Source organism: Babylonia areolata, chromosome 33, assembly GCF_041734735.1.
Source record: "Babylonia areolata isolate BAREFJ2019XMU chromosome 33, ASM4173473v1, whole genome shotgun sequence".
Lineage (NCBI taxonomy): Eukaryota > Metazoa > Mollusca > Gastropoda > Neogastropoda > Buccinidae > Babylonia > Babylonia areolata.
In genome coordinates, this window is record NC_134908.1 from 14,404,840 (window position 1) to 14,419,967 (window position 15,128).

General features: G+C 46.9%; 1 protein-coding gene across 2 annotated transcripts in view; it reads left to right on the forward strand.

Annotated features, from left to right (window-relative positions):
- Positions 1–7,415, forward strand: part of LOC143276784 (proton channel OtopLc-like) — a 20,767-nt gene extending 13,352 nt beyond the window's left edge. For both annotated transcript variants that reach the window (XM_076581432.1, XM_076581433.1), the window contains exons 10-11: positions 4,077–4,250; positions 5,807–7,415. In XM_076581432.1, the coding sequence (XP_076437547.1) occupies positions 4,077–4,250; positions 5,807–5,950 (318 nt within the window). In that variant the 3' untranslated portion in view covers positions 5,951–7,415. The remainder of the gene's footprint in view (positions 1–4,076; positions 4,251–5,806) is intronic.
- Positions 7,416–15,128: the final 7,713 nt, after the last annotated feature.

Below are 15,128 nucleotides of genomic sequence, written 5' to 3' on the forward strand. Positions count from 1 at the left end.
AAATGATATTTTACACACTCACGAATCTTAACCAACACTTCTTCTAAATAGGAAATGATACATCTTACATACTCATTTATTTTAACCTGTAGTTCATGGAGGTCTTGTGTTATATTGTATTGCTCTTTGCCACGACATATTTCTCTCTGTCAGATTTGGGCTGCTCTCCCGAGGGAGAGGGCGCCGCCACAGTGCAGCGACACCCATACTTGTTTATCATTTTTATTTTGCCTGTCTGCAGATGTATTTGTTTTCCTTTCAAAATGGATTTTTCAACAGTCTTACCATGGGCAAGTCCTGTGTTGCAATATGTTCTTTACGTACCCGCAAACCTCTCATCCGAATGAATAACAGGAAGCAGGGGTGGAGTCCTTTTGGTTGATGCCCTTTAGGTAAACTTGTTCAGGGTTGGGGCCTTGGAATAGAAAATAATACATGTTACACACGCTCACGGATCTGAGCGAGTTACTTCCCTTGCCTCACAGAAAGAAACGTGTCTTGGTTTGCGTCATGATTGAAGATTAGGATCTGGATTATGGCTGTAATTCATTTCTTAGTCCTTTCGAACCTTGCAGTCAAGTGGACTGTTAACAGCATTGCTTTATCAGAAACAACAACTACAACAACAAAACAACAAGAAACAAACAAAGAAAAAATCACGTGTTTGATTAATCAATATAAAGCCATTCTGTCTCACATGTTTGCACATAAAAAAATAATAATAAAATCTAAAGCTAATCCCGAACCCAGGGGCAGAAATCCTTTCCAGTGTCAATACAGTTTGGTTTGTTTATTGTTAGTATGGTGATGCATGAACGTCATAAGACGATTTTCCACCTTTTGAAACTTGGAAAAAAAGTTATTTTGTTGATATGGCAATAGGCCTTATAAATAAGGGAAAATGTCAAATTATTAAAGGGCTCTTCTTCTTCTTCTTCTCCTCAAAAGAAAAGAAGCCACGCAATCATATGATGAAGTGAATGCAAAGGGGAAACATTGATGTGTTTGTGGTTCAGAGGTTAGCTTTCCTCTGTGTGTGTGTGTGTGTGTGTGTGTGTGTGTGTGTGTGTGTGTGAGGGGTGTGGCCAGGCACTGTTCATGTTGTGTGTGTGTGTGTGAGTGTGTGTGCGTGTGCGTGTGTGTGTGTGTGTGTGTGAGGGGTGTGGCCAGGCGCTGTTCATACTGTGTGTGTGTGTGTGTGTGAGGGGTGTGGCCAGGCGCTGTTCATGCTGTGTGTGTGTGTGAGGGGTGTGGCCAGGCACTGTTCATGTTATGTGTGTGTGTGTGTGTCAGGGGTGTGGCCAGGCGCTGTTCATACTGTGTGTGTGTGTGTGTGTGTGTGTGTGTGTGTGTGTGTGTGTGTGACCAGGCACTGTTCATGCTGTGTGTGTGTGTGTGTCAGGGGTGTGGCCAGGCACTGTTCATGTTGTGTGTGTGTGTGTGAGTGTGTGTGTGTGTGTGTGTGTGTGTGTGAGGGGTGTGGCCAGGCGCTGTTCATGCTGTGTGTGTGTGTGTGTGTGTGAGGGGTGTGACAAGGCACTGTTCATGCTGTGTGTGCGTGTGTCAGGGGTGTGACCAGGCACTGTTCATGCTGTGTGTGTGTGTGTGTGTCAGGGGTGTGACCAGGCACTGTTCATGCTGTGTGTGTGTGTGTGTCAGGGGTGTGACCAGGCGCTGTTCATGCTGTGTGTGTGTGTGTGTCAGGGGTGTGGCCAGGCACTGTTCATGCTGTGTGTGTGTGTGTGTGTGTCAGGGGTGTGGCCAGGCGCTGTTCATGCTGTGTGTGTGTGTCAGGGGTGTGGCCAGGCACTGTTCATGCTCTGTGTGTGTGTGTGTCAGGGGTGTGGCCAGGCGCTGTTCATGCTGTGTGTGTGTGTGTGTGTCAGGGGTGTGGCCAGGCACTGTTCATGCTGTGTGTGTGTGTCAGGGGTGTGGCCAGGCACTGTTCATGCTGTGTGTGTGTGTCAGGGGTGTGGCCAGGCGCTGTTCATGCTGTGTGTGTGTGTGTGTGTCAGGGGTGTGGCCAGGCACTGTTCATGCTGTGTGTGTGTGTCAGGGGTGTGGCCAGGCACTGTTCATGCTGTGTGTGTGTGTCAGGGGTGTGGCCAGGCGCTGTTCATGCTGTGTGTGTGTGTGTGTGTCAGGGGTGTGACCATGCACTGTTCATGCTGTGTGTGTGTGTGTGTGTGTGTGTGTGTGTGTCAGGGGTGTGACCAGGCACTGTTCATGCTGTGTGTGTGTGTGGTGTGTGTGTGTGTGTGTGTGTCAGGGGTGTGACCAGGCACTGTTCATGCTGTGTGTGTGTGTGTCAGGGGTGTGACCAGGCGCTGTTCATGCTGTGTGTGTGTGTCAGGGGTGTGGCCAGGCACTGTTCATGCTGTGTGTGTGTGTGTGTGTGTCAGGGGTGTGGCCAGGCGCTGTTCATGCTGTGTGTGTGTGTCAGGGGTGTGGCCAGGCACTGTTCATGCTCTGTGTGTGTGTGTGTCAGGGGTGTGACCAGGCGCTGTTCATGCTGTGTGTGTGTGTGTGTGTCAGGGGTGTGGCCAGGCACTGTTCATGCTGTGTGTGTGTGTGTGTGTGTGTGTGTGTGTCAGGGGTGTGACCAGGCGCTGTTCATGCTGTGTGTGTGTGTGTGTGTGTCAGGGGTGTGGCCAGGCACTGTTCATGTTGTGTGTGTGTGTGTGTCAGGGGTGTGACCAGGCGCTGTTCATGCTGTGTGTGTGTCAGGGGTGTGACCAGGAGCTGTTCATGCTGTGTGTGTGTGTCAGGGGTGTGGCCAGGCACTGTTCATGCTGTGGGTGTATGTGTCAGGGGTGTGGCCAGGCACTTTTCATGCTGTGTGTGTGTGTGTCAGGGGTGTGACGAGGCGCTGTTCATGCTGTGTGTGTGTGTGTCAGGGGTGTGGCCAGGCACTGTTCATGCTGTGTGTGTGTGTGTCAGGGGTGTGGCCAGGCGCTGTTCATGCTGTGTGTGTGTGTCAGGGGTGTGGACAGGCACTGTTCATACTGTGTGTGTGTCAGGGGTGTGGCCAGGCACTGTTCATGCTGTGTGTGTGTGTCAGGGGTGTGGCCAGGCGCTGTTCATGATGTGTGTGTGTGTCAGGGGTGTGGCCAGGCACTGTTCATACTGTGTGTGTGTGTGTGTGTCAGGGGTGTGGCCAGGCATTGTTCATGCTGTGTGTATGTGTGTGTCAGGGGTGTGACCAGGCACTGTTCATGCTGTGTGTGTGTGTGTCAGGGGTGTGGCCAGGCGCTGTTCATGCTGTGTGTGTGTCAGGGGTGTGACCAGGCACTGTTCATGCTGTGTGTGTGTGTGTCAGGGGTGTGACCAGGCACTGTTCATGCTGTGTGTGTGTCAGGGGTGTGGCCAGGCACTGTTCATACTGTGTGTGTGTGTGTGAGGGGTTTTGGCCAGGCACTGTTCATGCTGTGTGTGTGTGTGTGTGAGGGGTGTGGCCAGGCACTGTTCATGTTGTGTGTGTGTGTGTGAGGGGTGTGGCCAGGCGTTGTTCATGCTGTGTGTGTGTGTGTCAGGGGTGTGGCCAGGCACTGTTCATGTTTTGTGTGTGTGTGTCAGGGGTGTGGCCAGGCGTTGTTCATGCTGTGTGTGTGTGTCAGGGGTGTGGCCAGGCACTGTTCATGCTGTGTGTGTGTGTGTGAGGGGTGTGGCCAGGCACTGTTCATGCTGTGTGTGTGTGAGGGGTGTGGCCAGGCACTGTTCATGCTGTGTGTGTGTGTGTCAGGGGTGTGGCCAGGCACTGTTCATGCTGTGTGTGTGTGTGTGTCAGGGGTGTGGCCAGGCACTGTTCATGCTGTGTGTGTGTCAGGGGTGTGGCCAGGCACTGTTCATGCTGTGTGTGTGTGTGTGTCAGGGGTGTGGCCAGGCACTGTTCATGCTGTGTGTGTGTGTCAGGGGTGTGGCCAGGCACTGTTCATGCCGTGCGTGTGTGTCAGGGGTGTGGCCAGGCACTGTTCATGCTGTGTGTGTGTGTCAGGGGTGTGGCCAGGCACTGTTCATGCTGTGTGTGTGTGTCAGGGGTGTGGCCAGGCACTGTTCATGCTGTGTGTGTGTGTCAGGGGTGTGGCCAGGCGCTGTTCATGCTGGCCGCCATGAGGGTGTCTCCAGCCAGCATGGCGGACGTCCGACGGAAGCCTGGCCGGCAGTGGGTCACCTTCCTCCTCGTCTCCAACTTCGCCCTGTGGTGCATCAACACCTTTGAGACACAGCGTCTGGAGCACAACCTGCTGCAGGTGTGTCACTGTGTGTGTGTGGAGGGGGGGGGGGGGGGGGAGTGTGGTGTGTGTGTGTGTGTTTGTGTGGGTGTGAGATTGAGAGAGAGAGAGAGGTTTTTGTGCGTGTTGCGTGTGTGTGTGTGTGTGTGTGTGTGTGTGTGTGTGTGTGTGTGTGATGTTTTTGCGCATGTTGTGTGTATGTGTGTGTGTGTATGTGTGTGTGCGCGCGCGTGTTTTGTGTGTGCTTGCGCGTGTGTATATGTGTGAGTGAGAGAGAGACAGTGTGTGTGTATGTGTGTGTGTGTGACCTGCTCCAAATGTGTTGTGTGTGACTGTTTTAAGTACTAGTGCTGGTTTGAAAACTTACGACATTGGTGTTAAGTATAGTGGCGTGTGATGTGCAACATTTAGGTATAGTGATGTATGATATGTACGATGGGTCTGGTGTGTGATGTTTTCCTGTGTGCATGAACGTAAATTAGTGTTGAGTGTTCCTTTGGATGTTTGTGCAGGGGTGTGCATGTAAGTTCTCGTTTTAGAGTTTAAATGCATGTTTTACACGTTGGTGCTTGCATTGTACAGCGCAACTGAACAAATTTTACACAAAAAGGCACTTCATGAATTAGATTCTCTTTCTGCCCCTCCTTCTCGTTACTGTGATGATGATGATAACAATGATGATTATGATTATTATTATTAGCAGTAGAAGTAACATTAACATCATCATCATCGTTGTCGTCATCGTCATCATCATCATAGAAGGACATAATGATATGTAGAGACATGTCTTCCATTATATTCCACACTGAATGTCCCCACTAGTGAGGAAAGTGGCAGAAAGGTCAAGACGCTCATTTGCCAATACAGAGAGTCCGTGAGAGTCTGAGTTCGAATCCCGCTTTCGCCCTTTCTCCCGTTTGGCTGTAAAAATCAAACTGGGTGTCTTGTCATTAGGATGAGACGATAAACCGATGCCCCGTGTGCAGCACGCACTTGGCGCACTGAAAAAGAACCCATGGCAACGAGTGTGTTGTCCTCTGGCAAAATTGTGTAGCAGAAATCCAGTCTGATAGGTAGAAAAATATTTTTTCATGCACTCAAGGCCTGACCAAGCGCGCTGGATTATACTGCTGGTCAGCCATTTGCACAGCAGAAAAAAACCTCGCTGTAACTTTTACAAGGATTTTTACTTTTTATTTGTAAGCGTGTGTCCGTGTTTGTGTGTTTTGTATTGATAATATAGATTATTTATTATCCAGTACACTGCAGTATTGCATCAAGCCTAAAATACTATGTGTGTGGTGTGTGTGTGTGTGGGAGGAGGGGAGGGTAATCTATTAAATCCAAGTGGAATGCAACTTTCCTCATAGTCAGAGAATGGGGGGGAAAAAGATGTGGTGTATCGTATATGGATTTGTCCGAACGCAGTGACGCCTCCTTGAGAAGTTGAAACTGAAACTGAACACTGCCCTCACTCTGTTCTGTTAGTATCAATATCATCACGTCATCATCATCATCATTATCATCATCATCGTCATTATCACGTGCTGACCTTCAGCCCACGTGCCTTGCAGGTGGAGTTTTACGGATCCACAGCGTGGAACATTTTCTGTCACGTGTCGGTGCCTCTGGGGATCTACTACCGCTTCCACTCCACCGTGTGTCTGTCCAACATCTGGAAGAACGCCTGGAAGTCCAGACGGGCTCGGCAAGTGTAGGGGGGTGCAGAGAGGACAGCTCTCTTCTTCTGATGATGATGATGATGTGTGTCTTGGTTTCTGTAGAAAAATCATGGTAGAATCTTTCACTTTATCTTATTCTTATTATTATTATCATGTTAATGTGTGTCTTGGTATCTATAGGAAAATGAAGGTAGCATCTTTCACTTCACAATGTTGTATTGTATTGTATTATATTACTCTTTTGTCACATCAGATTTCTCTTTTTGTAATTCGGGCTGCTCTCCCCAGGGAGAGCGTGTCGCTACACTGAGAGCGCCACCCATTCTAAAAAAAAAAATTTCTGTCTGCAATTTTATTTGTTTTCCCATAGAAGTGTATTTTTCTATAGAATTTTGCCACGAACGACCCTTTTGTTGTCCGGGTTTATTTTTTACGTGAGCTAAGTGCATGCTGCACACGGGACCTCGGTTGTGGCGAAAATACTGGCGATTGTTGGATTCGAACCAGGGCACTCAGATTGTCTAGTTTCCTAGGCAGACGCGTTACCACTAGGCCAACACTCCGGTGTTCATGTTGTGTCATTGTTTTACTGGAACCTTGGGTAAGACTTCCAAGGCCGGACAGCGCGCTGGGTTTATGCGGAGGTCAGGCATCTGCGCTTTCTTGGTTTTGGGGTGTGTTTTTTTCCTTTTCCTTTTCAGCAGCAGATGTGGTGCAGCGTATATGGATCAGTCCGCACGCTTTGACACCTTTTTGAGATTGAAACAGGAACTGCAGCGCAGTACACCAGCACAGAGTGGAATACGCACTACAGTTATCAATTTTATGTCGGCATTCCGACAGACATGTGACCGAGCGTTCGTGGATCTGATCAATCACCTGTCCGATCAAATCGGATCGCGTAGCCAGGAGACTTCCTCGTCAAATCGGTGCCTGTATTGTGTGTGTGTATGTACATTCATTGTCAGCTTGTGATGGAATTTTGTTATTTTCATGGTAGTGTACATGTATATACACAGTAGTAGCCGTCAAATCGTTGCCCGTATTGTGTATGTTTGTCTGTTTATCAATTGTCAGTTTGTGACGGAATTTTGTTAGTTTGATTCTGATGTACATGTATATACACAACCGTAACCATCAGGTCGGTACCTGTATTGTGTATGTGTGTCTGCATATTCATTGTCAGCTTGTGATGCAATTTTGTTATTTTGATGGTAGTGTACACGTATGTATACAACTGTAACCGAAACATTCAAATCGGTATGTGTATTGTGTATGTGTGTTTGTGTATTCGGCGTCAGCTTGTGATGGAATTTTGTTATTTTGATGGTTGTGTACATGAATATAAATAACTGTAACCGTCAAATCGGTGTTTATTGTATATGTTTATGTGTGTATATTCGTTGTCAGTTTGTAATGTAAATTGATTAATTTGATCGTGACGTACATGTCTGAAAGGAAGAGAAAACTTTTTTTCTGCAAGCAAACAAAAACAAAGAAACATGATGATATATATATATATATATATATATATATATATATATATATATATATATATATATATATATACCACCTTGTGTACCTTCGACAACAGTTCTCCTTGCATGTCATGTGCTTACTTCCCTTTGATCTTGGGAATTCAACGATGTTCCGTCGTCTGCCACAGTCATGCCAGATTGATAATGATATTATTATTATTATCATTAGTAGTAGTAGTAGTAGTAGTAGTAGTAGTAGTAGTAGTTGTTGTTGTTGTTGTTGCAGCAGCAGCAGAAGTAGTATAGTAGTAGTAATAGTTGCAGCAGCAGCAGAGGTAATAGTAGTAGTAGTAGTAGCAGCAGCAGCAGCAATAGTAGTAGTAGTTACTAGTAGTAGTAGTTGCAGCAGCAGCAGCAGAAGTATTAGTAGCAGCAGTAGCAGTATCATCATCATCATCATCGTCGTCGTCATCGCCATGATCATCATCATAAAAGGATACATTTCCATGATGGTGTGTAGAGACATGTCTCCCCTGATTCTACACTGACTGTCCTCATTCAGTCCTGCTCTTCCCTTTTTTTCTGTGTGTCTTCCTCCCTCCACTTCTTTCTTGTTAAACAAATCTTTCACCAAATACACGTTATTGTTTGGGTCACACGTCCTTCTGAAGGCCAGTGTACATGGAAATTTATGTTTGTGTAAGTGCGCACATGTTTATGTATCTATACAGGGGGTTGGGGAGTGATAATGTGTGTATATGTGTGTGCGTGCACGCGCGTGTGTTTGTTAGGATGCATGCGTGCGTGCTCATGCGAGTGGACGAGTGTGTGTGTGTGTTTGTGTGTGTGCGTACGTATGGGAGTTAGGGCAGTCCCACGCGCTTTTGTGTAGTTGTGTTTGCACATACGTGTTTGATCAATGTTAGTAATTGTGCGTGCCTATGCGAGCGCATGTGTGTTAATCGCACATACTCTGATTTGAGAATCATACTTGTTCATTAAATGATATGAAATCTAACAGATACTCATAAATACGACGTGATGTGTAATATCACTTAAAGTGGAAGACGTTAAACTGAAGACGACGTGATGTTTTTTTCTCTCCTCCATTTGATGACGTGGGATGATAAATATGTAAACATAACAAAAAATATAAGCAACGGTGGTTTATTATTTTTTTAAATTTAACTTGACAAGATTAGCTAACAGAAGGATTTTGTTTACAATTATTCGAACACCTTCAGCATATGTCAGCATGTTAGCAGTGGGGCTGTTGTAGCTCTCTGACGTCTGCGAACTGTGTCATCTGACTGTCAAATGTGTGCAGCCAGTTGGGAATCGAGGTGTCAGTTTATAAGTGAAAATGGTGGTTGTTTGTTGTTGCTGTATTTTTTTGTTTTTGTTGTGTGTGTGTGTGTGTGTGTGTGTGTGTGTGTGTGTGTGTGTGTTGTTGTTGTTGTTGTTTTTGTTTGTTTGTTTGTTTTTGTTTTTTGCTTTGTTTTTCTTCTTTTGTGAAAATACCCTTGCTAACTATTACCATGCTTGTGTAATATGTAACTTGTCACAGGAAAATTGTGACGGTGATGATGTTGAAGAGAAAATATAAACTTTTTCTGCAAGGGGGAAAAATATGTAAACATGAACGTTGCGTTCTTCACTGGACACATTCCTTAAAAAGGGGAGGTAATCAGCTGTATGTTCTGTCATGATCATAATCGTCGTCATCGTCGTCGTTATAATCATATTCATCGTCACCGATTTGGAAAAAAAAAGTATCAGAAATATATGCATGCTGTTTTGTGCATGTTACATTTGTTTTGGTGGAAAAGCCAATTTCCTCTTGTTCTATTGTTTGTGTAAATTTATGAGTACGTTGTGTGGAAAATAAACCAAATTATAACATTTTCTTGCTGACAAAAAAATGCCGCTGTATGTATTTCCCTTGCATTTTTACTATTCCAGCATAGGTGTATCTTTTGCTACGGTGATGCTGATGTCGTTTCGAACATAGACATATTTCAGTGTATCACTGATTTCTGTCTGATTTAACATGTGATAAATGTGTGTGTGTGTGTGCAGGTGTGCTTTTACAAACACAGGAGAGCCTACATCTCACACACCCGCGCTTCATGAGAACATTCGTATAAACATATGCAGACAAAGCATACAGATCACGACATAAAGCATTTTACCTTCAGGCTCATTCGCTGCAGTCTTTCTCTTTCTGTCCCTCTCCTTCATTACACACACACACACACACAGAGGCATTGTCACTCATTGCTTTGTCTCTTTTTTTCTTCGCTTTTTTGTCTTTTTTGCCCTTGAGGGATGAATGAATAAAAGCAGCTGTGCTTACTCCATTACCCTCGTGAAATAAAAATTCATTTCGTTCGTTCACACGCTTACACGCTCACACAAACACACACACACACACACACACACACACACGTTTCTTCTCTCTCTCTCTCTCTCTCTCTCTCTCTCTCTCTCCTATAAATATGTTTTTTCATTGATGGCTTGATGTAAAAAAGCAATTGTTGCTGATTCAATTTACAATCCTTAAATAAAATCTTGACTTGACTTCACACACCCACACACACACACACACACACACACACACACACACACACACACATTCGCACACCTATTCGAACATACGATGCAGGTTCTTTTATTTGAAAGAGGTACTTTATAATACATTTAATCCAAAAATATTTCATTCATTTGCGACAACGTGCGATAAGCACAGAAAACGATTTAAGGAAGTTCCTTGTTAACCACATACCGAAGAAAGGTAGGTGAAGTTTTTGACGGTTAACAACTGCTGTCCCGACTATCTGGGCTAGAATTTGATTATAGTGGAGGGTGTCTTGGCCAAGTTACATCCTCACTCTCTCGGCCAAGAGGGTTTTAGGACAGTCGGCGTTGTACTCGTTCCCAAAGGCCAACTAGCTACCGATGCTGCAACGCTAAGAGCCAGTGCACTTTGCCTCATAGTTTGAGTCATAGTCCTTCACAAGACACAGTGAATATAGATTTTAATTGCCCGGTGGCTGTCAAAGGCTATGAGGGCCTTTAACCTTCAGCCTCAACCTCACTCACTCAAAATATGTGTGTTTGTTTGGAGAGAAAACAATTGACTGTCGGTTCACAAATGGGAAGACTGTTGACAACTCTGTGAGGGAGGGTGGTGGTGGTGGAAAGATGACCCGCCGGAGAGAGGTGGGGAAGGAATGTTTCACAGTAATGCCCCTTTCTTCAGCCACTGTCTCACAGTTCGTTATTACACACACAAGCATGCACACACAAACACACACACAAGCTTGCGCGCACACACACATGCACGCACACGCATGCATGCATACACGTTTACGCGAGCGCATGCGCGCGTACACACACACGCGCGCGCGCGCGCATACGCACTCACACGTACACACACTTATGCACAAAAAACACAAACAAAACACATACACGCACGCACACGCACATACACACGCGCGCGAGTTCGCACGATGTGATACGCCTACAACGAAATGCGAATGTCATTGAACAACAGTCAGTGAACTGCAGCACATACAAACCAATAAGATACACTCCGATGAGCAGATGAGATGATTTGTCTTATATCATACTACCTAGTACAGCACGTGATCTGAAACGAAATGACATGTTGCACACAATACGATACGATTCATTTTGCTTTTTTATTATTCTATTTTGAATTTTTTTTTATACCCAATCTGAACACAGAGATCATTACAGTGTCGAATCGTTGTGATACAATATGATATGACAAAATGCGACACAATTTGAGTCCGTGATTTTCATACTATATCCTGCTCCCCTAGCAGAAATCATCAACCACCACAAAGCCAGTCATCATTCTTATCAGACACCCAACTTCAGAAAAGCGACACCCCTGAAAATATGTCCCCTCTCTTGCTGGAAACACTCGACTGCTTCCTGGGCAGAGTGGATTGCAAATGAACGCTGACAAAACCGAAGCAATGCTCATAGGAACTACAAAATCAGAAGCTGTCATCTGCCACGACTGACTCAGTCAAATTTGGTAATTCATTCACCCCTCCAGCTCAGGCTAGAACCTTGGTGTCGTCCCAGGCAACACACTGTCCATGCAAAAAAAGTACCAGTCAAACCTGACAATTCTGTTACTGTCAATTATGGCTCGACTGGGAAATGCCAGTTCAACGACGCAACATGTAGCTCAGATTTTGAGCATAGAGACTGCTTTATTGTATTTCAACTTCCATTTGAATGGAAGAATATTCAATATTCCGGTGTACATGTGGAAGATTTCTGGAGAACTAATTCAACAAACGTTTGGAAACTGGTGTTTATCTTTAAATAAATTGAAAATATATGTGAGGATTTCAGAAATAATAGGAGGTAGATACACAGATAAGCAGACAGACATATAGATAGACAGATAGATAGATAGAGAGACAGACAGATAGACAGACAGACTGACAGACAGACAGACAGAGACAGAGAGAGATAGAGAGAGGCGGACAGATAGAGGGAATATTGACTCAGTGGTTAAAATACTCCACTCTTCAGCTTCGTTTGTTCAAAGAAAAAGAAAATATAAGAAAGAAGAAAAAAAAGACAGAAAAAAGAAAGAATAAGAATATAAAAAAGAAGAAAGAAAGAAAAGACAGAACAAAAAGAACAGAACAAAGAAAACCTCGCACCTGGGTTATCAAGTAGCAAAGGGCACCTTCACAGCGAAAAACCAGTTTACTCCGGTAGGGAGGCGTCCTGTCCACCACGTTCCTCCTCCTCCTCCACCACCCCATCTCTACCTCCTCCTCCCCCTCCTCCTCATCCTCCACCCCCTCCTCTTCCTCCACCCCCTCCTCTTCCTCCTCCCCCTCCTCTTCCTCCACCCCCTCCTCTTCCTCCTCCCCCTCCTCCTCTTCCTCCACCCCCTCCTCTTCCTCCACCCCCTCCTCCTCCTCCACCCCCTCCTCCTCCTCCATCCTGATACCACTGAGCGCCGCAATCAGGCGTGAAGGACAAAAGCAGGGGAGGAAAGTCGTCGGGTAGATGACACCAACCCCGGGTGGGTAGGTAACAAGGTTAAGATGTACATACACACCTACGTTCATACACCTCCCCCTCCCCCCACCACCAATTACACAGGAGTGTGCTGGTTATGGTGGGGTTAGGGGTGGGGTGAAGAGGGTATTGTTGACATTGTTATTGCCCCCCCTCCCCCTCCACCCCCCCTCCCCCTCTCCCGCCCGGTCCTCGTTTGACCTGCTGTCGTGACTTGATGACGTAACGCTTATCAATTAATTAAATGAATGAGTTCCTGACGTCAACTAACTTGCCACATTAATCACCTCGGTATGGGTACCCGTCCTCCTGTCTGTCAGAGGTGACGTATAGAGATGGAGAGAGGGAGAGGGAGGGAGGGAGAGAGAGAAAGGGAGGGAGGGAGAGAGGGAGAAGAGAGAGGGAGGGAGGGAGAGAGAATGAGGGAGAGGGAGGGAGGGAGAGAGAAGGAGGGAGAGGGAGGGAGGGAGAGAGAGAAAGGGAGGGGAGAGAGAGAAGAGAGGGAGGAGGGAGGGGAGAGAGAGAGGGAGAAGAGAGAGAGAGGGAGGGAGGGTGAGAGTGAAAGAGAAGAGAGAGAGGTAAAGAGGGAGAGAGGGAGGGGAGAGAGAGAGGGAGAAGAGAGAGAGAGGGAGGGAGGGTGAGAGTGAAAGAGAAGAGAGAGAGGTAAAGAGGGAGAGAGGGAGGGGAGAGAGAGAGGGAGAAGAGAGAGAGAGGGAGGGAGAGAGTGAAAGAGAAGAGAAAGAGAGAGGCAGAGAGAGAGAGAGAGAAGAGAGAGGCAGAGACAAAGAGAGACAGAGAGACACACATAGAGATATATAGAGACAGTGAGAGAGAGGAGGGATGGAAGCAACAGACAGACAGACAGACAGACAGAGAGAAACGAAACGAAACGAAACAAAACGAAACGAAATTTTACCAGGGTAATGAGATAAGCAAAACATATGCTTTTTTCCACCCAGCCCTGTGGTATAAAAGAAAGGAAAAAAGAGCGATGTGAGGGGAAGAGCTACATCAAAGACCACATGAACACAGAACTGTTTACAAGAAAGAAGAAAGGAGAGAGAGAACTACACAGAGAGAGACAGAGAGGGAGAGACAGAGAAATGTATTGGAGGGGTGGGGAGGCGGGAGAGGAAGTGAAGGAGGAGGTGAGTGGAGGAAGAGGGCGGAGGGGTGGGGGAGAAAGGGGTAGAGAGACGGAAAGAGCTGAAGAGAAATGAAACAATGGAAATTTCATTTCAACAGGGTAATGACATCAGCAAATATCAATATTTGTTTCTACCCAGCCGTGGAGAGAGAGAGAGAGAGAGAGAGAGAGAGAGAGAGAGAGAGAGAGACAGAGACAGAGACAGAGAGACAGAGAGAGGGATACAGAGAGAGAGAGAGAGAGAGAGGGAGAGACATAGAGAGGGAGAGAGAAAGAGAGGGAGACAGAGAAAGAGAGACAGACAGACGGAGACAGAGAGAGAGGGAGAGAGACAGAGAGAGAGAGAGAGACAGAGAGGGAGAGAGAGAGGGGGGAGAGGGAGAGAGGGAGAGAGACAGAGAGAGACAGAGAGAGGGAGAGAGAGAGGGAGAGAGAGGGGGGAGAGACAGAGAGAGAGGGGGAGAGAGGGAGAGAGAGGGGGGGAGGGAGAGAGAGAGGGAGAGAGAGAGGGGTGGAGAAGAGAGGGGAGAGAGAGAGGGAGAGAGAGAGACAGAGAGGGAGAGGGAGAGAGAGAGAGAGGAGAGACAGAGACAGAGAGAGAGAGAGAGAGTGGGAGAGAGAGGGGAGAGAGAGAGAGGGAGAGACAGAGAGAGGGAGGGAGAGAGAGAGAGATGGGGGAGAGACAGAGAGAGATAGAGAGACAGAGAGAGAGACAGAGAGACAGAGAGATGGCGTGACATGACGATTTATTGTCATTTATAGCCATTTTGACACGGAGGGTCTAGCGAGAGCGACAGGTGGAGAGATAGACTGGGGGAAGGAGAGAGACATAGACTGGGGGAAGGAGAGAGGAGAGAGACATAGACTGGGGGAAGGAGAGAGGAGAGAGACATAGACTGGGGGAAGGAGAGAGACATAGACTGGGGAAGGAGAGAGGAGAGAGACATGGAGAACTGTGGAAGGTAGAGAGGAGAGAGACAATAGACTGGGGGAAGAGAGAGAGAGAGACATTAGACTGGGGGAAGGAGAGAGACATAGACTGGGGGAAGGAGAGAGAGAGACATAGAGCTGGGGAGGAGAGAGGAGAGAGACATAGACTGGGAGGAAGGAGGAGAGACATAGACTGGGAGGAGAGAGGAGAGAGACATAGACTAGGGGAAGGAGAGAGGAGAGAGACGATAGACTGGGGGAAGAGAGAGGAGCATAGAACTGGGGGGAAGGAGAGAGACATAGACTGGGGGAAGCGAGAGGAGGAGAGATAGACTGGGGGAAAGGAGAGAGACATAGACTGGGGAAGAGAGAAGAGAGACATAGACAGGGGGAAGGAGAGAGACATAGACTGGGGGAAGGTGAGAGGAGAGACATAGACTGGGGGAAGGAGAGAGAGAGGACATAGACTGGGGGAGGAGAGAGGAGAGAGACATAGACTGGGGGAAGGAGAGAGGAGAGAGACATAGACTGGGGGAAGGAGAGAGGAGAGAGACATAGACTGGGGGAAGGAGAGAGGAGA